Source organism: Balaenoptera physalus (assembly GCF_965194825.1).
Source record: "Balaenoptera physalus genome assembly, chromosome: 9".
NCBI classification, from domain to species: domain Eukaryota; kingdom Metazoa; phylum Chordata; class Mammalia; order Artiodactyla; family Balaenopteridae; genus Balaenoptera; species Balaenoptera physalus.
The window spans coordinates 96,073,994-96,098,596 of NC_138888.1; the positions used below are offsets into that span (position 1 = coordinate 96,073,994).

At 40.5% G+C, this 24,603-nt stretch overlaps 1 protein-coding gene and 1 long non-coding RNA gene across 2 annotated transcripts in view; both read left to right on the top strand.

Moving 5' to 3' along the window:
- LOC309666676 overlaps positions 1 to 24,603 on the top strand; it is a 314,729-nt gene that overhangs the window by 20,618 nt on the left and 269,508 nt on the right. The window lies entirely within an intron of this gene.
- IMPG1 (interphotoreceptor matrix proteoglycan 1) overlaps positions 1 to 24,603 on the top strand; it is a 124,565-nt gene that overhangs the window by 14,426 nt on the left and 85,536 nt on the right. The window contains exons 2-4 of the mRNA XM_082474038.1: positions 16,318 to 16,551; positions 22,214 to 22,380; positions 22,649 to 22,677. Of these exons, the coding sequence (XP_082330164.1) occupies positions 16,318 to 16,551; positions 22,214 to 22,380; positions 22,649 to 22,677 (430 nt within the window). The remainder of the gene's footprint in view (positions 1 to 16,317; positions 16,552 to 22,213; positions 22,381 to 22,648; positions 22,678 to 24,603) is intronic.

Genomic DNA, 24,603 nt, shown 5'->3' on the forward strand with positions numbered 1-24,603 from the left:
CTATGCTGGCACCTTCATATGTTCCCTCAGTCTTTTTTCTATGCTTAGTCAATCTTCACATGATTGTAGTCTACTGCACACACAATTTTATATGAGGCTTTTTGCACATCTTTTGCATCAGATGAATGGTCTACATTGCTATCTTGCTTTGACAAGCATCATTTTATTGGCTGCATAATGTTCCTTTCAGTTGATATCATGATTTGCTTTATCTAAATACTCAACGAAAGAGAAAGAATTGTTTCTAATTATATTGTTATTATGATATTAAGATATTCATTGCAATGAATATCTTTGTGCATAAGCTCTCTCAGTATTTAAGACTCCTAGCATAAATTCACTATAGTAAAATTATTGGGTCAAAGCAATATAAACAGTTTCATGGTATTTGATTCATATTGCCAAATTTCTTCTCAAAAGGTTTCCTATGTGCTGGGTAATTTTTCCCACTTTCATTCCACAAGTGGAGTGTTTGCTATGTACCCAACACAGAATATTAACAGATTCAGAGATATGCCAATATTTCAAAAGGTTTCCTTTAAGCTTTGCAGATTTCAAATGTAGTTTTTCCATTGCTACATAAAAATGAAATGGTTTCGATTTCAAAACATTCATTAAATAAATCGTTTAGTGCAACAAAAGACAGTTCAATAGTTTCAAAGAACAATTACTTCATCAAGATACCAAGCGCCTCTCTTCGGTTTTCATAATGCGGATGCCAGCTATATCCTATGTGTACTGCACTGCTTTATTCGCTTACCTTTCCATTTCCCATAAACAATTTCATCTAATTGCTTGTGACATTCTGAGGTGTGGGAGAAAGAGAAGAGAGAAAAGCCACCCTTAGCAAACCCTAAAATGGAAATGGTGTTTATCAGAGTATGGGCTTTTTGCATTATATTTGGTTATACTAAATGAAACCTTAACTAAGTTATTATTAGCTCACCAAGGTAGGGTAATTTATTTTAGTAACTGTGGAATGTCAGGAAATTTGCATTTGAAGACACTCCAGTTCTTGCTAATTCTTTACTACTGGGATATGTTCTCGTTTCATAAAATTACCCAGGAAGTTATTTTTCCTCATTGCGACTCCATGAACGGAGAACAAAGCTTCATTTATATACCTGAGATAGCTGCCCAACGACAGTCACATTAACTTTGCAGCTCCTATATTTTATCATCTCTGCTACAGTCTCAGAACAGTGTAATTCAAAAGGTTGAAGGCAGATATTTTTCTTCAATTATACCTGAAAAGATGTCCTTAAAATCAGTCATGGAAATTGAAGACACTTTGTGTCCAATTGAACAAACCGTGGCAGCACACCTCACTCAGACCATTTATTAGATTATATGCTTTAAAAAGAAAAGGCGATTGCTGCCTTGTGACCCTTCCAGGCTTATTCTGCTGATCACAGTGAAGGACTGTTATATGTGTGAGCTAATTAGGCAGCGTTGACAGGACCTATTGCTTTCGTGGCCATTTCCATCAATCATGAGCGAGCCACCACCTTAAGTATCAACCATATTTGCATGCTAATCCTGTATGCAAATTCAGATCCCGTATGCCTTTGGTGCCTCAGCCATGTTCACAGATCTTATGCTGTTTTAAAATAATCCATTTGAGGCAAACCAAGAAACCAGTTTGTTTTTCACAATAGTCTCTAGGTTTATATTATAATTCAGTAGGTATTTGGAAATGACCATAGTAAAAGTCTGGTTTTCAGCAGCCATTGGGTCTGAGCTCCCTGTCTGAGACTGAGACACAGTCTCACTGGGATTTTAGCCTCACTAATCAAGAACACCATGTCAGATGGAACCATTTTAATAAGGGAGGGAGCGTACTTTTTGCTCTGGATCCAAGGCAATCTGCATGCTGAAGCTTATCCTACAGAGGGTTGATATGGTTGACTGGCAGAACCGTGGTAATGAGAATTCATATATGGAAATGCCACTGTCAGATCTGACCTACAGCGTGCATCGTTATGATTATTTATTGAGAATGTACTCCCACTGCTGCCCCTCTCTTCTGGCCACAGTGAATGTGGGAAGAATATGAAGGAGCTGCAGAACCGTGATAAATACTTCTAAGCATATGGTTGTATTCAGTAGATAAATATTCTCCCATTTACATTCAGCCATTCTTGAGGAAACTGTGTCTTTCTGCGTGCCTTTATAAAGGCATCTTCTTTCATTCCAACTTGGGTTTCTCCATCCAGCCATCTTTAGACCCCTCACTCACCACCTCCCACATCTATTTTCATAATTGCTCCCCTAGGAAAAGGGTTAAAGGAAACTAAGCCAAAAGCCAAGGAAAGAGAAGAACTTCCAAAGTCTCCCCGATGCCTTCAGAATCAAGTCCAATCATTTCATTTGAGGGTCCTTACAATCCACCCCTACCTTCCTTTCCAGCCTTACTTGTAGAGCCTGCATGAGTCTGTGCCATGGCTAGACACATTGCTTTCTGCAGATCTCCTTACTTGGGAAATATACACCAAGAGTGTACAAAACATATATGTGGTATTTAGAGAAAAATAATAACATGCTCGCTTCCCAGGTTAAATAATAAAACATTAATAGTATCTTAGAAGTCCCCTGTCTGCTCTGCCAGGATCTTGTCCCCTTTACTGTCATGAATCTTGTGTTAATCATGTCATTGCTTGCCATTAGTGTTTCCACCCATAGATGTATTCTCCAAATAGTATATTAATATTTCTTCATTTTGTTTGTTTGTGTATTTATATAAGTAATCTATCTCATGTTGTGTGTGTTCTCCTATGACTTAGTTCTTTGGCTCAACATTATATTTTTAAGAGTCATTCACACTGTTGCATACATCAGACCCTGAGGCAAGAGCTTACCTGCTACTCTTCATTAGGGAGTGCATTTTCAGGGAACCAGGAGGAGAAGAAAATGAGGGATGAAGCAGTGAAAGAGGGAAAACCAACATAAAGATGCCTCACCAAACCGGCCAGCACTTGGTGTCAAGTGCAACCAATGGCTGACTTCAAGGGACCATCTTTAGAGACTACAGGATCTCCAGATTGTCCATGAGGTTGGGAGCCTAATGGAAAAAATTCATAAGAGATCTCCTCAAAAGTTCACCTCAAAGGACATTAACTTCCCTGCACTTCCAGTGTACCCGTCCATGGACCACGGGTGGGTCTTGGTGCTTCTCACGCCTCAGCAGCAACAGAAAATCCTGGGGCAGGAGAAACAGACACCGTGACACAGCAAGAGGCAAGGAACTGTGTGGGCTTGTGTCTCCCATAATGGGTCAGAGCTTATGAAGAGCTGGTCTGAGAGACAGGTGAGGCTAAGAGGGCCTGAGATGACACTTGAGAGCTGTCTGGGACATACTGCTGCCTGGCATGGATACACCGTGTATTCATTCTTCTGTTGATGGACTTTGCATTACATACAACACTGGTACAGACATTCCCAATTGTCCCCTGGTGCTCTCCAGGAATCTCTCCAGCGTCTAGCTCTCTCTCTCTCTCTCTCTTCTGAGTAGGAGAGAAATCATTGTGTCATGAGGAATGCATGTTTTCAGTTTTACCAGGTGATACCGAACCGTCTCCCTAAGTGTTTGTGCCATTTGGAGTGCGAATCTCTTTGGTTCCAAATCTTCATCCACACTTGTTATTGCCTGACTTTTTATTTTTTGTCACTCTGCATTGGGGGTGAAATAGTATCTCAGTGTGGTTTTAATTTGCATTTCTCTGATTACTAATGAAGTTCAGTATCTTTTCATGTATTTTGGGGTCTTTTGTGCTTCCTTTTCTAGAAAATCCTTGAACAAGTATTTTGACCAATTTTTTCATTGCGATGTATGTCTTCTCTTACTGATTTGGAGCAGTTCCTTTTAAGTTGCAGACACCAACCCTTTTGCAATGATGTTCCCTTTCAAAAACCTTCTGTCACTTTGTAGCCTTGCCTTCTTACTCTCTTAATGGTATAGCCTTTGATGAACACACATTCTTAATTTCAGTGTTGTTGAATTAGCCTTAGTAACTTCATATTCTCCTATATTGTCTTATAAAAGACATTTTGCTTTTCATACTTAATCCACGACAATTTATTGTGTGTGTATGTGTGTGTGAAGCAGGAAAACAATTTCTTTTTTTTTTTAATACTGATAATCAATTGTTTTAGCACCACTCAGTGGATAGTTTCTCCTTTTCTCTCTGCTCTGTGATGCCTCTTCTGCCATGGGCATGGGTTTGTTCATCATTTTATCCCTGAGCTAATACCACATTGCTTCAATTATTACGAATTTATAATAATCTTGAAATCTTGGAACCATGTTTCCCTGGCTTAGTTCTCTTTCTACAGGAGTGTCTAAGCTATTCTTCACTCTCCACTCTTCCCGAATACATTCTAAAATTAGCTCACCAAGTTCCACAAAAATCCTTATGGAGGTTGACCTGGAATTGTGTTGGGTCCATAGATGAATTTGGGGGAAACTGATACCTTTAGGGTGTTAAGTCTTTCTACCAAGAACATGGACTATCTCTCCTTTTATTAGGACCTTACAATTAAGTTGCATAATGACTTTTTAAAGGGCTCCATATCATGGACTTATCCCTAGCCACTTGATATTCATTGTGATCATGTAAATGGCATCCTTAGTACATTTTTTTTAACATCTTTATTGTAGTTGCTTTACAATGTTGTGTTACTTTCTGCTGTATAACAAAGTGAATCCGCTATACATTACATATATCCCCATATCTCCTCCCTCTTGCATCTCCCTCCCACCCTCCCTATCCCACCCCACTACGTGGTCACAAAGCACCGAGCTGATCTCCCTGTGCTATGCGGCTGCTTCCCACTAGCTATCTATTTTACATTTGGTAGTGTATGTATGTCAATGCTACTCTCTCACTTCGTCTCAGCTTACCCTTCCCCCTCCCTGTGTCCTCAAGTCCATTCTCTACATCTGTGTCTTTATTCCTGTCCTGTCACTAGGTTCATCAGAACCATTTTTTTCTTTTTTTTTAGATTCCATATATATGTGTTAGCATGCGGTATTTGTTCTTCTCTTTCTGACTTACTTCACTCTGTATGACCGACTCTAGGTCCATCCACCTCACTACAAATAACTCAATTTCGTTTCTTTTTATGACTGAGTAATATTCCATTGTATATATGTACCACATCTTCTTTATCCATTCATCTGTTGATGGACACTTAGGTTGCTTCCATGTCCTGGCTATTGTAAATAGTGCTACAATGAATATTGTGGTACATGACTTTTTTGAATTATGGTTTTCTCAGGGTATATGGGATACCTATAGTAGTGGGATTGCTGGGTTGTATGGCAGTTCTATTTTTAGTTTTTTAAGGAATGTCCATACTGTTCTCCATAGTGGCTGTATCAATTTACATTCCCACCAAGAGTGCAAGAGGGTTCCCTTTTCTCCACACCCTCTCCAGCATTTATTGTTTGTAAATCTTTTGATGATGGCCATTCTGACCGTGTGAGGTGATACCTCATTGTAGTTTTGATTTGCATTTCTCTAATGAATAGTGATGTTGAGCATCCTTTCATGTGATTGTTAGCAATCTGTATATCTTCTATGGAGAAATGTCTGTTTAGGTCTTTGGCCCATTTTTGCACTGGGTTATTTGATTTTTTGATATTGAGCTGCATGAGCTGCTTGTAAATTTTGGAGAATAATCCTTTGTCAGTTGCTTCATTTGCAAATGTTTTCTCCCATTATGACGGTTGTCTTTTCATCTTGTTTATGGTTTGCTTTTAAGTTTCATTGGGTCCCATTTGTTTATTTTTGTTTTTATTTCCATTTCTCTAGGAGGTGGGTCAAAAAGGATCTTGCTGTGATTTATGTCATAGAGTGTTCTGCCTATGTCTTCCTCTAAGAGTTTTATAGTGTCTGGCCTTACCTTATTACATTTCTATGTAAAAAAGTAATTGGTTTTATATTCCAGAGCTTTGCTGAACAATCTTTATTCTGAAAATTCACTAGCAATTCTTTGGAGTTTTCTCCATTATATCATTTGTGAATAAAGAAAATTTGAGTTCTTTCTATTCAGTCTTTGTATCATTTCTTTCTCTATATTTTCTTACTGCCCTTCATAGGCCACCCAGTATAATGTTAAAGAGAAATGCTGATTGCATGCATCCTTTCTTTGTTACTGATCTTGAAGAGAATTCTTTCATAGTTCACCATTAAGTATGATGTTTGTTTTAGATTTTGTGTTTGTTTTGTTTTTGAAAATTCCCTATATTAGGTTGTAAAAAAAGTTCCTCGCTATTCCTAAGAGTTTTAATCATGGATAAATATAGAAATGTATTGTGTACTTCTTCTATTTCTGTTGAGATTACCAAATGGTTTTTCTCTCTTAATTCATTAATGTGAAAAATTACCTTAATAAATTTTCAAATATTAAACCAACCCTACATTCCTGAGATAAGTCCAACTTGGTCATGACCTTTTTTCACACACTGCTGGATTCTATTTGCTAATATTTTATTTCAAATTGTTACATTAATATTCATAAGCAAGATTGGACTATGATTTTTTTCACATAGTTTCCTTGTCAGGTTTTGTACGAGTTTGTATGAAAATAAAGTTATTTTTCCCATGAATTTTTTTTTTAAGTTTTTTGGTTTTTTTTTTTTTTAATTAATTAATTAATTTATTTATTTATTTTTTGCTGTGTTGGGTCTTTGTTTCTGTGTGAGGGCTTTCTCCAGTTGCGGCGAGCGGGGGCCACTCTTCATCGCGGTGCGCGGGCCTCTTACTGTCACGGCCTCTCCCGTTGCGGAGCACAGGCTCCAGACGCGCAGGCTCAGTAGCTGTGACTCACGGGCTTAGTTGCTCCGTGGCATGTGGGATCTTCCCAGACCAGGGCTCGAACCCGTGTCCCCTGCATTGGCAGGCAAATTCTTAACCACTGTACCACCAGGGAAGCCCTTCCATGAATATTTGATAGAACTCTCTGATGAAGCTAAAGAGTTATATTTATGAAAGGATATTTGACTACTGAGTCAATTTTTTAAAGGTGATAATAATTAGGTTTCCTGTCTCTTCTTATATTCATTTTGGTAAGTTGTATATTTCTAGAATTTATCCATTTCATATAAAATTTCAAATTTATTGACAAAACATTATTCATACCCTCTTGTTAAGTTTTTCATGTCTATAGAAAATATAATGATGTCCCCCTTTTCAATCCTGATAGTAATTAATTGTATCTTCTCCTTCTTATGTTTTTTGTTTCTGTTATTAGTATTTTCAAAGGAAAAGTTTTTTGGCTTTTATATGTCTTTTTTCTTGTCTTTTATGTTATCTTCTCTTTTATATTTTATTAATCTCTACTCATCTTCTTTTCTTGTATTTTCTTTTATTTTTTTTCTTTTGTTAACCTCTTGAGATAGATGCTTAGCTCATTAATATTTAGCTTTTCTCTTTTTCTAAAAATAGGCATTTTAATGAGATAAATTTACCTTTCAAGTACCGATTTAGCTATATCCCACAAGTTTTATTATGTAACAGTTTATCATTTGATAAAGATATTTCCAATAACCAGCATGATTTCTTCATTGACTTATGGGTTATTTATAAGTGTTTTTTTTCGATTTCCAAACATATAGGGAATTTTCCAGTTGTTTTTTAAAACTGATTTTTAGCTTACTTCTTTGTTGGTCTGAGAACATAATGTACGTGCATTGTAGTCCAATATACAGTCAATACTTGTATGTTCTCCCTGTGCTTGAAAATAAAGTATATTTTATATATAATATAAATATATACTATATTATATTTTTGTTTTATAATGTTCTATATATGTTCATTAAGTCAATTTTAGTTACGTTTTCAATCCTCTGTATCTTTATCAATTTTTTTCTGCTTGTTCTATCAGTTACCGAGAAAAAGCTCTTAAAATCCACCTGCTATCATTGTTGATTTTACTTTCTTTATTGTTCTGTCAACGTTTGCTGTATATATTTTAAGGTAATATTATTAAGTACATAAAATTATAACTTGTTACATCTTTCTGATGACTTTAAAATTTTTGCCATTATGATGTGACTATCATCATCTTTGTAATGCTTTCAGCCAAATAAGGAAATGTGTCCACTGATGTGTTGGAACTGGCACATACTGACTTCCAGGAGCCAATTGCTCACATCTCTTCCCAACTCTGTGTTCAATAATAGCACATCGATGGCTTGAAATCAGCCATGGGAGAGTTATAACACAGAAAAATTGGCAAATGTTGCAAATCAGGCCTTCTCATCCAACCCTAAGAGCTGGTTACGGAACATTTAACAGCAGACCTCTGACCTCATTAGATATTAATATAGCTATACCAACTTTCCTTTGATTAGTGTTTGCATAATATAACTTTTTTCCATCCTTTTAATTTCAACTTCCCTATGTCCTTTCATTAAATGTGTCTGTTAAAACAGCATATAGTAGAATTTTTTAAATGTAGTCTGACAATCTTTCTCTTTTAACAGAAACATTTTGTCCATTTATATTTAATGTGCCCCAAATATTGCATGGGACATACTTATACTAAAAATTTTTAAATTTACATAGTTGTTTATTGGAAATTCAAGTTTGACTGGGTGTCCTATATTTTACTTGCTAAATCAGGCAATTCTATTCCTATCTTATTCCTAGCCCTAAACCTCAAAATAAAATGGTACCACATCATAATAAGAGCTAACAATGTGCCAGGCCTTCTGCAAAATCGTGACACCTATTTTCTCATTTCATCTTCAAAACAAAACAGAACTATATAACATGCAAACATTAATCCAAATCTATGGTGTTGGAATTATCGTTATACCCTTTGTAGGTTAGAAAGTTGAAGCACATCGAGATTATTTGCCCAAGTTCAGGAAGTGGCTCAGGAAGGCAGAGCTATCTTACTGTAACTTCAGCCCCACAGGTACTCAAGATGAAGTTCATCTTTCTTCTCTGCAAGAACTGTGATAGTTTATCATGCATAAGAAAGGCAGAGATGTATAGCTGTTTAACCTGTTTAATCTGTTCCAATTCTGCTCTCTTTGAGTAGCTACAATATCATTCTTTTGTTGCAATATATGCAAGAACACTGTGCATGCAATTCTCTTTACTCAGAATTCCCAATACACTCCAAGACCAGGTTTACATGACAGCGCTAAAACTTAAAAGTAGCTGTTTGATAGTTTGTAATATTAGAATTGTCAGCAACAAAGAGATTCAGAAAACAAAGATGCTGGGCTAAATTAGCTGATTCTGATACGAGTACTTCAGACATGGTTAGAATCTAATGAGATAAATATGCCCCAAATATGTAGCATCCCTAGGAATCACAGGGAGAAAGACACCAGCACAGCTGGAACCAGAGGAAAGTGGCTAATGTGTCCCATAAGCAAATCTATCTTCCTGCCCCCTGCTACTTCCTCAGTGCACTCCCAGCTTCTGAAGTTAGCTTCTTCCTAATTTGGGGGATTTTTTTATAGGCTCTTGGTAGGTCTTTGTGATTTCCTGTTACTTGTCTTCCCCACCCACTTCCAAGCAGATGGTGGACAGACTCTGCCTCCACCTTGTGAATGACCTGGTACTGTTGTTCCAGCAAAACCCTTTAGTTTCCATATCATTCAAACTTTCTGTCAAGCCAGGCTAGAAAAATGCTCTGAAAACTATCACATCACATACATTTGTGAGATACAACTCATCATCCGCAGATCTCAGATTAACTTGTAAAATTCCATTCTGATTCTCTTATTCGTAACCTGTGTATTTATTTAAACTCCACATTCTTTTTCTTTTTTTTTTTTTTGATTTTTAAATATTTATTTATTTATTTATTTATTTTTGGCTGTGTTGGGTCTTCGTTTCTGTGCGAGGGCTTTCTCTAGTTGCGGCAAGCGGGGGCCACTCTTCATCGCCGTGTGCGGGCCTCTCACTGTCGCGGCTTCTCTTGTTGCGGAGCACGGGCTCCAGACACGCAGGCTCAATAGTTGTGGCTCACGGGCCTAGTTGCTCCGCGGCATGTGGGATCTTCCCAGACCAGGGCTCGAACCCATGTCCCCTGCATTGGCAGGCAGATTCTCAACCACTGCGCCACCAGGGAAACCCTAAACTCCACATTCTGAAACCAATGGAGATGGTGCCCCCAAAATTTACATGATGGGTTAAAAATTGGGAAGTAGAAAAAGGTTAGTAGAAGTTAACTTAATGTAAGGAAGAGATGATTAAAAGTGGCTTAACAGGGTTAAGATACGGATATGGAGAAGGTATCTGCCTATCCAGGGTGATTTGAGGGGTACTAAAACATCCAGCTGCTGGGGAAAACACTGTTTCTCTCTGTCAACTCCTGAAAACAAGCCTTAGCTAGGCTAGCCAGCAACTTCAACATAATTGTTCTCACCTCAGTTTCACATCCTGTTTACTTCAACCTGACCTCAGCACTAAACCAACTCCACTCACCGTTTTCCAAAGAAATATACTTTACAGTTAGTCACAGCTTATAGAAATATCCTACTCTTCTGACTTTCAAGACTGGCTTATTTGGGGGAGAAAGGATTTTGCTGATTTTGCTTATGTATTCATGTGAATATCATTTACAATCCTTCACATTTTAAACTTCGCCGCTAAAATGCTCAAGTAAATTTAGCACCGCATGAAGAAGCTAAGTGTTGATACTGTGGTTTCTCACAACCTCTGACACACGAATGCAGACCTTGAGGGCACTTGAGAGTCAAGGGCATCCCATGGTCCTGAATTGCAGCAGGAACAGTGCCTCTGGAACCGGCAGGTGCCTGTGAACGGGCCTTGGCCAAGAGGCTTATTGTGAAGGATTCCTCGCCTTAGATGAAGGCAGGCTATGAGCCCTTCAAGCTACCCCAGGACAAGTGCCTCAGTTGCGTTGCTCTCCTTTCTGAGGACACAGACGGCAGGTCTTTTTGCAGTATGCTCCTCCCCCTTCTCAACATCCTCCTCTGTCTCCCCACAAAGGGGTGGGAAGCGAGTACCCATTTTTGTTCTGGGTCCAAGACCCTGCCCAGCTGGACCCCCTGCCTCTCCACTCCCTGACACCTACCAGACGTGAAGAGCTCAGGACCCCACCTGCTCACAGGTCATCCCCCGGGGGCGCAAAAGAGACCACCCCCTTTCTCTTTCCTTTTTTTGGAAATCTGTAATTAACATTTTCATAGATCTTTGTAGATTTTTCCATGTATATGAACAGATAATTATTTTATAAAAATTGGATCAACGAAATATATTTTCATACCATTATTTTTGATGCTTGTCCAGAATTCTAATGAACTCTTTTTTTTTTAACTTGGTAGGTATTTTTATTTTTTTTTGTTTATTTCTTTTTCATTGAAGTATAGTTGATTTGCAATGTTGTGTTAATTTCTGCTGTACAGCAAAGTGACTCAGTTATACATCTATACACATTCTTTTTCATATTCTTTTCCATTATGGTTTATCCCAGGATATTGAACATAGTTCCCTGTGCTCTACAGTAGGACCCTATTGTTCCCCTTTCTCTTTTCTACTTCTCCCTTCAACTTCCGTTGGGTCTCTGCCCTCTCACCAAGCCGCATACGCCCTCAGCAAAATTTCTCGGCATCTCACCTACAGATTTGATTCTTCCTTTTTTTTTAGTGCGGTGAGATGGACTTATCAATACATATGTATCCATGCAAATACATAATAGAATAGAAGATAGCAAGCTTTACTTCTTACAATGATTTTCCAGGGTCCTAACCCTTTCCTTCTGATGCAGCAAATGCAATGGCCAAACCTATTCTTGCAATGTGAAGAAAACCAGTGCAATCGCTCTAATGCTTTGAGAGAAGGGGGCACTGATTTTCACCCTCAGCAACGGGTAGTGGTGTGGAGACAAGGAAGGCTGCCGTGGCACCCAAGTTTCCAAAGCTTCAGGGAGGGCAACGGTGTGGCAACCACCCCGCATCACCGATAATCAGTCTGTAGGCTGACTACCGTGAGACTGCACTGGCTTCGTATCTCATTACAGAAAATCACTGAAATTTTCCCTAATTTCTATGGTCCTCTTTTCCACCATTTACTCGCTTGCAGCAGGCTCGTCAGGATGGAATTTCACTGGGAGCTACACGTAGGAAGATAGAGGAGAAAGCAAGACGTAGGAGCTCTTGTCATCTCCACTTGATCATGCAGAAGACAGTGTGCTTAAAATCCATGCAATTTTCTGGAACAGCATTAAGCAAGTGTTCAGTACATCCGCGTAATTTTTGAGGCGTGTTCGGGTATGTGAAGCGCAATGTACGTTTAGTTCCCTTGCTCTTTGGAAGAAAAAAAATTCAGGTGGGTAATTGAGCATTTCCACTAACAGAGGGGCCGGATTGGGATGTAACAGATCACAAGCAAGCTGAGCGTTTGCAGAAAGGCCAGAACTGCTTACTCTTTTTTGGTAAGGTCTGGAAAGCATATGCAAGATTAAATTTTTATTTTTTAGGACTTCCAGTTATTGATTTGGTCCTGGAGTGTTACCCACTTTCTCTCTGTGGAGTTCTGTTCTTCAAATGGAGATTTTTATTCTGGAGGAATTCCAGTAACTTCTGTCTCCACTCCTGTTAATTCACTCATTAGAACATCGCAGCCTTTTCCTTTAGGAAAACATAATGGGTTCACTAAGTGCTTTTACCAGTGGCTGTCACTCTCATAACAATGCTGCCGCGAACGCCCCTTTCTCCTTTTTCTGTTGTCTGTTACTGTCACTATATGTGTACAGTAATCCTAGGTTGTAAGCCTGCAGGGTAAGATGCAGAGAAAGCATTCCTCTAGAGGAGAGAGTCTGGTGAGAACTGGTCCATACAGGCTGGTAAAGATCCACTTGAATATGTAACCAAGAACGAGGCTGCCTGGTGGGCAAGGTTGAGCCCTGAAATGGAAACTTTGTAAGCAATCTATGGTTGGAGGCCAACTTCGGTACAGGAAGGAAAAAAGGAAACTCTTCAGTGATGTAATAGGGTGGTGGTTTCCAGGATGCCAGTCAACATCAAGGCCCTACCAGCCTAGAACCTAGAGTGGAAAAGATACTTTTGACTGAAGGGCTAACCTTCACATGAACTAGTGGACATGTTTAGGCAATGCGTAGACAATCTAATTTTAACACAATAAATGAAGGGGCAAAAGCCCAGTATTTCAGAGCTGCCTCTCCACCCCAGTGAGATCTGACTTTTTTTCTTAGGATAATGTAATGTTTGAATTCAGTGTTTGAATCCAATGGTTGTTTGTTCATTAATTTCCCTTTCTGTACATTTGGACATTTCCAGACTTGTCACAGCTACCCTGGGTGGCGGGATCTGGGTCAGCTCCAGGATTGAGCTGTTACAGAAATTTAATTTAAACCCCAGTTTAAACCTTCGGTGTTGACCACCTTCCCCGGTCTGCTGGAAGTTGCCTGCCTGTTGGACCTGCGGTCCTCTTCCCGCCGCCTAAATACTGATATTTCCCATCTGCCAGGCCTTTCAGGAGAACCTCCCAGCTCAGTGGGAGTCCGTCCCACCATGCTACGTCTCAGCCCTTCCCCAAATGGTCTGTTTTGCTGCAAAATCACAACCTTCACCACCACCCTCATCAACAAATGTCAGTACTGGACACGCACAATCCCAGAGTCAAAGAACTGATTGATTATTGGGGTTCCGTTTTCCAACCTTCAGCTCTCATTATATAACGTGTTCGATAGCGACACCTTCTGGTGAAGTGTCACAATAGCATGTTGAATACACCGGGCTCTACGAGCACACCGCAAACATCAAAATAATAAATGAATGAAAAGAAGGAAGGAAAACAGAGGAGGGAATGAAGAGAGGAAATGTTGATAGCTCTGCATGTGGTGTCAGGGGAATCCTCCCTCGCTCATATAGGACCTTGCTTTGTTTCAGGAAAGGAAGTAAAAACAGATCTTTCAAAGAGTTTTGCTCTAAGTGCAGATAGAAAAATGGGTCAGTGGCTGGAGGGAAAGTGATATCAAGAAAGAATCTTTTAGGTAGAAGGAGAAAATAATAGAATGTTTGCAGGCTGATAGGAATGATCCAGTAGAAAGAGAGAAAAATGATTCAGTAGGTGAATGAAAGGAGGGTTTCTGGAAGAACGTCCTTGCGAGGTGAAAAGGCTGGGATCCAGTGCATGTAAAGGAATTGGGCTTAGACAGGAGCACGGACCAGTCATCAGATAGTCACAGGAGGGAAAGCAGAGTATCTGAGCACAGATGCAGCCAGTGAGTGGATGCAGGGCTGGCAATCCGAAAAATTATCTTCTGGGTCCTCCTGTTCTCAATAAAATGTGAAGCAAGGTCATCAGCTGAGAGTGAGAATTGGCAGGAAGTGCAGGAAAGCTGAGAAAAGTTGTGTGTAGTTCTCCAAGAGAGAGGGAGAGAAATTCAACAGACCAGAGAAATGTAGTGTGATATTACTGAAGGATCATAAATTTAAAGTGAGTCCTAATGATTGTTTTTCTCCAACCTTGTTCAGCTACTAGGGTGCCCGTGAGGAGAAGGCAAAGAGTGGTATTTAACCCTGGTTATGGTTTTGCCTGTCAGGTACAATAATGGAGGCAAGAGAGTGGAGAACTCGTCCTCCTAAAGAACCAGGCAATATTAATACTCTTTCCTATTGATATCTATGTTTGTAATTGGCTCCATTTAGTATTTGTTCGTTTGTTTACTCTTGGATAAATTGAAAGATTCTGGGGATGCAGATTTCACTAAATCATACTTTGTGTATAAACTGTCTCCTTTCTGTTCTTTTGGTTTTCATTCACAAAGGAACTTGGAGAGCCTTCTTTAACAAAATGGGAACTTAAATCTCTGTAAGCCACATGCTGGTGGTCTCCAGGGGCCAGAGTGAGTGGTCCCGACTGTTCATCAGTAATTCCTTTCTTAAATGGTAGAATGGCTGAAAGGAAAGAGATGGAGTGGGAGAGGGGGAGTGGAGATCTGACCACACTGTTAACGTGCTCTGACACCCCTAGGCCTCAGTACCTGACCGAGCGGCAAAATGAGAAAAAGGGTATCTGTTTCATCTATACACTAGAGCTTTTCTGAGAGTGATATGAAATAATACCGATGGAAAAAGTTCACAATAAAATAGTACTCAGTGAATGTAAGTTATTTTTATGAGAGGTCTACAAAGCTAAAAATGAAATCCAGACCTAACCCTACCAGACACCTCAGTGCCAGCAGGATGAATGGCTCCGGGATTTTAATCCTCTGCCAACACCCTCTCTTTGACCTCCCCTCCATCCCTTCTCTCATCATCTCGCATAAAATATCAAGCTTGCTCTGTAAATGAAACTCTAAGGCCCCAAATCACTTTCAACCAGATTGCCACCCACGGAGCCCTGCCCTCAGAGAAATCCTAGGGCTGCTGCTAATAGGCAGGGAGGTTGTTTTGTTGCATTTTTTTCCCCTAGGTTTTTAGAAGCACTCCACTTCCTCATCAAGAGTGCACCTCTGGATACCACAATGCTATATCATTCCCCACTTGAATTATAATGTCTATCTAAAGAGGCATCTCTCGGGAGGCTTGAGTGCTAAGTGGGGAGTGATTTTAGGAGAGATGTGTGGGAAAAGGTTTCAATATTTGGCAGTTCCTAAAGGCAAGATGATTCGAAATGTTGTTTTTGTTTTTGTTTTTTTTAAATATGCTTGATCAGCCCATTATGCTATTCCCTGATTTCTGAAAATGCCTTGTCACTGGAATATCACATTCGGCAGTTGCAGCAAGATAGAACTTCCATAACCCTCAGGATCACATTTTTAGTTTTTTCCATCCATTTATTATATGCTTCACTTATAGCACACAAATGTATGTATTCATCAGGAAATCAATTTTTTTTAATTGAAATATAGTTGATTTACCATGTTTTAGGTGTACAGGAAAGTGATTCAGTTATACATGTATATATTCTTTTTCAGATTTTTTCCACTATAGGTTATTACAAGATAGTGAATATAGCTCCCTGTGCTATACAGTAGGTCCTTGTTGATTATTTTATATACAGAACTGTGTATCTGTTAATCCCAAATTTCTAATTTATCCTTCCCCGCTCCTTTCCCCTTTGATAACCATAAGTTTATTTTCTATGTCTGTGAGTCTGTTTCTGTTTTGTAAATAGGCTCACTTGTATCATATTTTTAGCTTCCACACCTAAGTGATATCATGATATTTGTCTTTCTCTGTCTGACTTACTTCACTTAGTCTGATAATCTCTAGGTCCATCCATGTTGCTGCAAATGGCATTATTCCATTCTTTTTTATGGCTGAGTAGTATTACCAGGAAATCAATCTTTCTCTTACAGATCTCTCCATTAAAATATACGGATCTGAAATTAAAGACATAGACAATGCCACAAGAATTGAAACAACCGAAGATACCGGAAAAATTTACAAAGTGTCCACAATGAGACGAATATTCGATTTGGCAAAGCATCGAACCAAAAGATCAGCATTTTTCCCAACTGGGCTTAAAGTCTGTCCACAGGAATCCATGAAACAGATTTTAGCAAGTCTTCAAGCGTATTATAGATTGAGAGGTAAGGAAAGAGGTGCAGCCTGTTTGGACTTTCCCTCTCTTCATCCCTTCCCTTTCATCCATCCCACGGTTGTGTTCAGCCCAGAACTTCTCCTTCAGTCACAGGAGTTATAAAAATCAGCCAACTGATCTGAGAGTTATGAATAATAAGCCTTCGAAACTATGGCAGATCTGTGCTTGCATGTTTTAAAACCATGTCCTGTGCAACACAGAAACATGAGAGCATTTAACAAGCCACGAGAAAGCCTTGGCCTCTGGGTTTTACCTCTTTGTTTTATTTTTGCCAAAGCCCACTATTAAATCCTAATGTTGTACGAAGCACAGGATGATTGCAATGTCAGGAATCTGTGCAAGTTGATGGATGACTTAAGATTTCACTTTTCAAAAACCACATTACAATCCCAATCCTCCCTCCCTTCTTGGTAAGTTTCAGTTGTTTATTGCTGATCCAGTAAAAATGCCTGAAGCTGGGAAACCTGGAGGCACAAATTAGCAGTGGTTACCAAGATATAATGCAGGGGTGTTAACGGGATTTACAGCACAATTACTGTGGTTTCCATCAGAGCTACAGTGTAGTTTTTACCCCAAGACAGCATTACAGGACTCTTACAGCATTCCCGGAAATCATGATGGAGTTCAATCACACCACAGCCATCAGTAGCTGTCCTTGTCATTCACTTACCGTGGATGAAAAAAAAAATCCCATGGCTTCTTCTTTAAATGAAAGAAAAGAATCTTTGGTAACTGCTATTAAATTCCCCAGGTAGCTTGTCTGGCTGCATCCTAAACGCAAGTCACCTTACATGTGAAAACTGAGGAGGTTTACTGATTTCCACCTTGATCATAATAGATGTTTGCTTCCACTCCAAAAAGCACAGTCACCCTGCTCTATTTCAAGCCTATTGACTAGAGCAAGCTGGTTCAATTCTAGCCTGTGATGTGTTGCACATTCTGACAACTGAAGACTATGTCATCAACTAACATCCCACCAACTTCTTAAGTATTTACATCTATAAGATGTGCAAAAGTTGAATTAATCTGGGTGTTCTTATTGGGTTTGGGAAGCATAATTAACTAACAGTATCAAAAATATCAAACCCTGGGCTTCCCTGGTGGCAGTGCAGTAGTTAGGAATCTGCCTGCCAATGCAAGGGACACAGGTTCGAGCCCTGGCCCGGAAAGATCCCACATGCCACGGAGCAACTAAGCCCGTGCGCCACAACTACAGAGCCTGACCTCTAGAACCCGCAAACCACAACTACTGAGCCCACGTTCCACAACTACTGAAGCCTGCGCGCCTAGAGCCCTTGCTCCGCAACAAGAGAAGCCACTGCAATAAGAAGCCCGCGCAACGCAACAAAGAGTAGCCCCTGCTCACCGCATCTAGAGAAAGCCCACACACAGCAACGAAGACCCAACACAGCCAAAAATAAATAAAATAAACTAAAAAAAAAAATCAAGCCCTATGTTCCTCATATGTCTCATTTTATGTGGAAGTAAAAAGATACTTGCTTTCTGACAGAAGGCACACCCGCAGAGAAATGACAGCTACTGGGTCAGAGTCAGAGGGAGGACTCTAATTATAGAAAATCAAGTGCACGATATTAAAATTCTGAGGTCCTAGCACAGCACCTCTGCATATGGATGCAGAAGCAAAGAGGTCATTGGGAACACAAAGAAAAGACAGTGCCATATGTAAAGCATTCGTTTTGGAGGTACCTACACATTGATCGGACAATGACATTGGTAAATTTCATGTTATTTGTTAACGGATAGAAGCATAAATACATGGGATATGCATCACATTGACTATGAACACAGCTGTTGCTAACTATTTTCACATAACTTCTAATCCTTTACGACGTTCACAAGTAGGATTCATCACAGGTATTTGTAGAATAGACTATTGCTGCAACCAAATTTTTAGCTCTGAATTTTATTCTTAGCTCTTTATTCTTGATTAGGTTTGCCTCTTTCATTCTTGCTTCCCTGGATGAAACAAACCACTGTTTTTCTCCCCACAGCAATGACAGCCTATTATCTTCATGGCTGCCCCTGGGTGATGTGAAATTTTACTGTTCACCAGCATGGGTTTCTTAAGTCTAACAAATTGGTTCACAAAGAAACTAGAAATAAGACCCAGCTATAAAGCAGTGTTTCTTTGACAGAGTAACCCAGTTATCGTTCTCATAGCTGCTTTTACAAAATTATCTGTTGATGTTTTTCAAACTTAGAGGAGACAGCGCCCACATTCCTCAAATCAAATGGAATACTGAGCTCTTTCTCTTCCCAGTGCTTAAAGCAACACAAGGGAAAATGTTCTGAGCTTCCTGATAGAATCGCAAAGATTTCCTCAGAAAGCGCAGACGCAAGGGTCAAGGTCGGTTCTGGTAGGTTCCCAGGCAGAACCTCTGCTCCCACCACGCAGACTCTCTCCTCTGTGACTGCCTGCCTTCAAAGTCCTCTGTGAGTCTTTTGTGATTTCACCCCTCCCCATGTCTCTCCCTCTCTCTCCCTCCCTCCCTTCCTCTATCTCTCTCCACATCCTCTTTCTCCCAACCCCAATGTTAAAAGCTAGATCTTTCTTTCACGTTAATGTGTGACTTGGAGAAAGTTAAAGGTGAAGGGAATCCTAGTTCTTGCTACTCAAACCGCTGTCCCCAGACCAGCAGCATCACGTCACCTGGGAGCTTGTAAGAAACGCAGGTGTTCATTCAGATGGCTCCCCAGACCTACTTCATAATCTGCATTCTCATATTGAGAAGATGCCCAGGTAATCTTGCTCCTTCACCTGCGGCCCTTTCTCCCACCTCAGGGACACAGAAAGCCCTCGTCCCTACTAAAACCTACTTTTCCCAAAGGCTCTGAGAGAACATTCTCCCTGAAGCACCAATGCCTGCAGCTGCTTGAAGAATTATTTCCCTGGGGCACTGTCGTTTACAGTGATCAAAATGTCGGGATGAAACAGGGACCAGTATCTTTTCTTTAGACGATTTTTGAGGGGCAGGATTTTGGTGACTCCTCCAATGTCATTTTTCTGGCATCCTGGAAGCTCAGCACAAATCAGGAGGCACAGAATCCTTCTGTGATCAAGAGAACAGGAGCACCAGCCCATGACTCACTGGCAGAGTCACCCATCCTTGCTAAGGGAGCCTCAAATAAAAACCTTGGAAGTTGAGGCATCGAAGGATCTCAGGGCTGGGAGGAGTCTGAAAACCTCTGAGAAGTTGGATTTTTCTAACCTCTTGGTTTACCTTTCTGCACCATCTTTGTCTGACTCTATTGGGAAGGATTGCCACAAGGATTTTGGAGAAAGCCGGAGCCTTGCCTCCCCAGTATCCCCACAGTTGCTTGAGATCTGACCACAGAACCTCAGCCTTTCTGCTGAATGTCTCAGCCTAGGCTGTTTGATGATGTAGGAAAAACCCCAGGCAACACACACCTCAGATGTGGAAAACTCGATGGCACTTTTGAGGTGGTGGGCACTGCAAACCCCGCCCCCTCCCGGGTCTGTGGGTTCTGGTCAGGTTGTCGCTAGTAAATGACCTGAGTTTCTGTTGGTCTGGAATTCTCTTTGCCTCTTAAAACAGAAAGCTAAGAGAAACCCAGATGTGGACCAAGTGGGGAGTGAGGGAAGGTAAAGCACTGGAGTAAGAGTCTCCAGACTGGGCTTCTCATACCTTGTTCCTCCCCATAACCCATAACCCCTTTTCTCTACATGGCAGTCAGAGGGTTTCTTTAGAAAGTCAGATGATGTCAGCTTCTACTCCAAAGCACCCCCTTGCTCCTCATCCCTCCAGAGTTAAAGATCAACATATTACAAATGCTTATGACCAAAGTCTTCTATCTTTTTTTCCTAACTTAATCCCCTAAGATAATTTTTAAATTAGGTGCCCTCTTGAGAGCTTTTCTGTTGACATCTAAAGTTTTTCATCATAAGCTTAAATAATTGGGTAAGATGTAACTTTTGGTGAGCTGTAAATATTGATATTGAAAATAAGATAGGAATTAAAGCATTCTCATATATACAGTGGAATCTATCATATATACTCAATACTTACCATCAAGTACTCTACAAATGCATGAACAAACCCTTCCAAACAGCAGGCAATGTCACGTGGTCCCTTTTCCTCCACACACCCACATTTCCATCCCACCTCTCACTGCAGAGTCTTATCTTAATGTAATTTAGGTCATACTTAAAAGTCTGTTATGGGTTGCTCTAAAATACTTCTCAGTAACAAAAATGTACATAAATTGAAATTACATTTTTTACTTATTTCCTAAGTAAATAACTTATTTTACTTATTTCCAGAAAGTTCTTCTGGATTCAGTTGCATTTATAATTATTTTTAATATATAATTGATTAAAGGAAGTAGATATAAGTTTGACAAAAGTTTTTAATTTTTTATTGATGGATATAAGCTCAGATATTGGTTTGGGGTAACTAATGTTTATAGATACAAAATTAGGAACAAAGCTTTGGAAGGGGCCAATTTAAATGAAGGGGCTATAGCTTAAGTTCCACTAGCTTCTGCCTCTGGATACATGGGGTTGCTTTGGCGCTGTCCCTCTATTAGTTCATGTGCCATTATTTATTATTCCTATTATGTATTGCTAACATTAGACAGGATTTAACGTCCATTTTATCCCTATTCTTTTCCTTAGTTTCACTTAAATGCTGAGAAAACGTGTTACATAAATAAATAGACGGGAACAGATGGAGTTTTGTTACAGTAGCAGCCTTATTCTTAAGTTCCCCTGGCATTTTATGCTAACAATGACATCGTGATCTGCCATCATTATTTTTAATGATCTATCGGCTGTTGACTTCATTAGGACTTCTTCTAATGTGTTGAAGGCAAAGCATCAGAAACTGCCCTACTTGCAAAAACTGTGTGTTTGCCCTTGACTAAGTTCACTGCCTGTCTTAATCTCAAACACAGTTATTTCAAATACCCTTTGCGTGGCAACCTTGGGGCACTGTGCCGTCACAGGAAGACTATGGATGGGGAGATGGGGGAAGGATGACGGCCAAAGGGAAAGTGAGGAAGGAAAGATGTGTTGTTAGGCAAACCAATTTAGGAAAGCACGATAGGGAAGTTGAGATCTAGAAATTGAGTCTCTTTAAATGTCTGTGTGCCTGTTGACCCCTTGGAAAGTCTGCAGATACAGCGGGGTACCTGTGCCCCAGTTGAAGATGACTGCTGCAAGACCTGCACCATCTCTGTGCCTCTCACCACATCCTTCCGTGTTCATCCTCTATGACTCTCAGCCTTGCTCTGGCCACAGTGACCTTTTTACTGTTTCTTCAATGTGCCCAGCATTCTCCAGCCTTGGGGCCTCTTCCCAAACTGTTCACAAGTCACCTTGACCATGAGGCCTTCCTCAACAACCCTATTATAAATAGCAGTCTTACACACACACGCACACACACACACACACACACCCCTGTATTTCTATCTCCCTTTTATTTTTCTCCATGGTGCATATAGGGGCTCAATAAATATTGGTTAAGTGAATTAATCTCTATGGGCTATAGGCTAGTGTATCAGCATAAGCCATGACAGAGCGTGCCATGTTTAAGATTGGACTTGGGTTGGGAGAAGGGCGTCTTCTCAGGATTTGGCCATTTCTCACTCCTCATGGCGCTGCCTTGCAGTGTGCCAGGAAGCAGTGTGGGAAGCGTATCGGATCTTTCTGGATCGCATCCCTGACCCAGGGGAATACCAGGACTGGGTCAGCATCTGCCAGCAGGAGACTCTCTGCCTCTCTGACATCGGGAGAAATTTCAGCAACTCCCAGGAACACCTGGATCTTCTTCAGCAAGTGAGTTTAAACACGGAGCGTTGGGAACCCGGTCCAAATACCTCCCAGGCCTCCAGACCCTGCCCCTTTTGAACTGGCTCCCCCAGTGTAAGGGTTGGCTGAAGAAATGCTTAGAGAGATCTGAGAAGGCCAACAGGAATTTTATTCCTGCAAAATAACATTTTACAGGCAGATTGAAATGAAGTTAAAGGGAAAAGGGAATGAAAATAGACTTTGGCTCTTCAGTTGGCATTGTCTCTTAATAAAATTACTTTTTATCTTCCTACAGAGGATAAAACAGAGAAACTTCCTTGAGAGGTGAGTACCTAAAATACAGTGCAGCATGCTCTTGACTTTTGAAAGATCACATGATGGAGTGAGACTGAGCTATTGTGCCTTTATATTATTTCGGCTACTGAGATCGGAGTAGGTTATTCTGACAGACACTTTATGCATATATTTTGCTGAAGATAAATGAGTATATAAAAGGGAAATGGATAGACCTTACAGATCGAGATAGATGTTTGCACTATATTTGCAGATAAAATGAATGCAATACTGTGTGATAATTATCTAACATGTTTTTTACTTATTAGATACAGAGCAATTAAAATAGTTTAATTTTTAGAACTGATGAAAAATACTAGTTACATCAGGAACATGTTGAATGCAATCAGAGAGCAACCTGAATTTTGAACTCTCATTTGGTATTCTGTAAAGTGTTAGTATTTCTCAAACTAAACTGAAGCACTAAGCTGTGTCTTCTACAAGAACCGAATATCAAATAAGAAAATCGAAATGCAAAGAAAAAGCAAAGTACATCCGATAAAATGATTAAAGAAGAGACATGCTGTTGCCAAACTCTAAACTCACAAATTACACTCATAACAGTTAGAAATCTAAAACTGAAGATAATAATACTGCAGAGAGAGACACAAATTGGGCTGTATGAATTACAATTCTTTATAATGCTTTCCACATTTGTTCCTTGGTTTCTGTTCCCTTTGTCACAACCTGGCCCTGGACCTTATTAATTTACACTGTGCAAAACGTCAAATCCTTGCCTCTAACCTCTTCCCCTCCTTAACTTGCGTAACTGCTCCTGGGTTAATACATCTGAGATATTCCTTTTTTTACACTGAGGCTTGTTCAAAGGCTTTTCAAAAATACTCCCGCATCTTCCCCTCGCCCTTCTGAATATCCACTCCCACCCTTCTCCATGTGCTCTGTGGGCAGAGGGCTGAGAGGCAGGGACTGACTCACTGGCCTCCCTTGGCCTCTGACTTCTGGGAAGGACCAGCCAATGTGGATCAGGAAATCAGAGGGAGAAGCAGGGTGAGGTGAGCGAATTTATCACCTCCCCACAGCCCCAACCTGCAGAGTCTTCCAGGGCTACGGACCTCTTTCAGCAGCAGCTCAGCTCCTGTCAGGCAGCCCTCTCTTTCCACAGAGCCTGCTCTGTCTCTGCTTCGTGGTAACTGCTGCATCATCTCACCCCTCGTGGAGAGGGGAGCTTTGAGTACCTCGCTGTTATCACCCAAGGGTTCTGCAATCGCCCTTGTGGTTGCTCATATAGTCTTCCCGTGACTTAGTAAGTAAGGCCTTTAGTAGACTTTGCTCAAATTACCCAACTCTGAGTGAGCCATCTCTTCCCTCTCAGGACCTCCACTGAGGCAGAGGCCAAACTAATTCATCAAGGCCTTCACCCCCTGACCTTTCCAGCTTTGCCCTCCATGAGCCAGGATCCCACCACTGCCACCATGACACTTCCTCACCACGTCCAGACCACACCCTGCTCATCCTGGGCTCTGACCACAGCCTTCCCCTCTGCCTGAAGAACCTGTCTTCTCCACCCCACCCACTGGAATCCTGCTCTCCTTTCAAGCTCCCTAGTCCCCTACAAAACAGAGGACCTAGCCATTCCCTCTGGTCTTCCATCAGCGTGAGCCACTATTTAGATCAAACAGTCAACCATGACTATATTGTACAAACACAGACACAATCCTTTGAGACCTAATAGCTTATAGTAAGAAATCTTTCAGTGAGCTTCAATAGCTATCACTACTGCTACTCCTTTCTAAATAAAGCTTGCTAGAATGGGCTAATGTGATATGCAGACAGCTCTATAACCATGACCTTGGATGACACTCCCTGGCATTGCAAACCTACCCACAACTCCCCGGCAGGTTACCATTGCAGACAATGATTATGTCCAGAATAGGGATGCAAGACACCTGCATTATC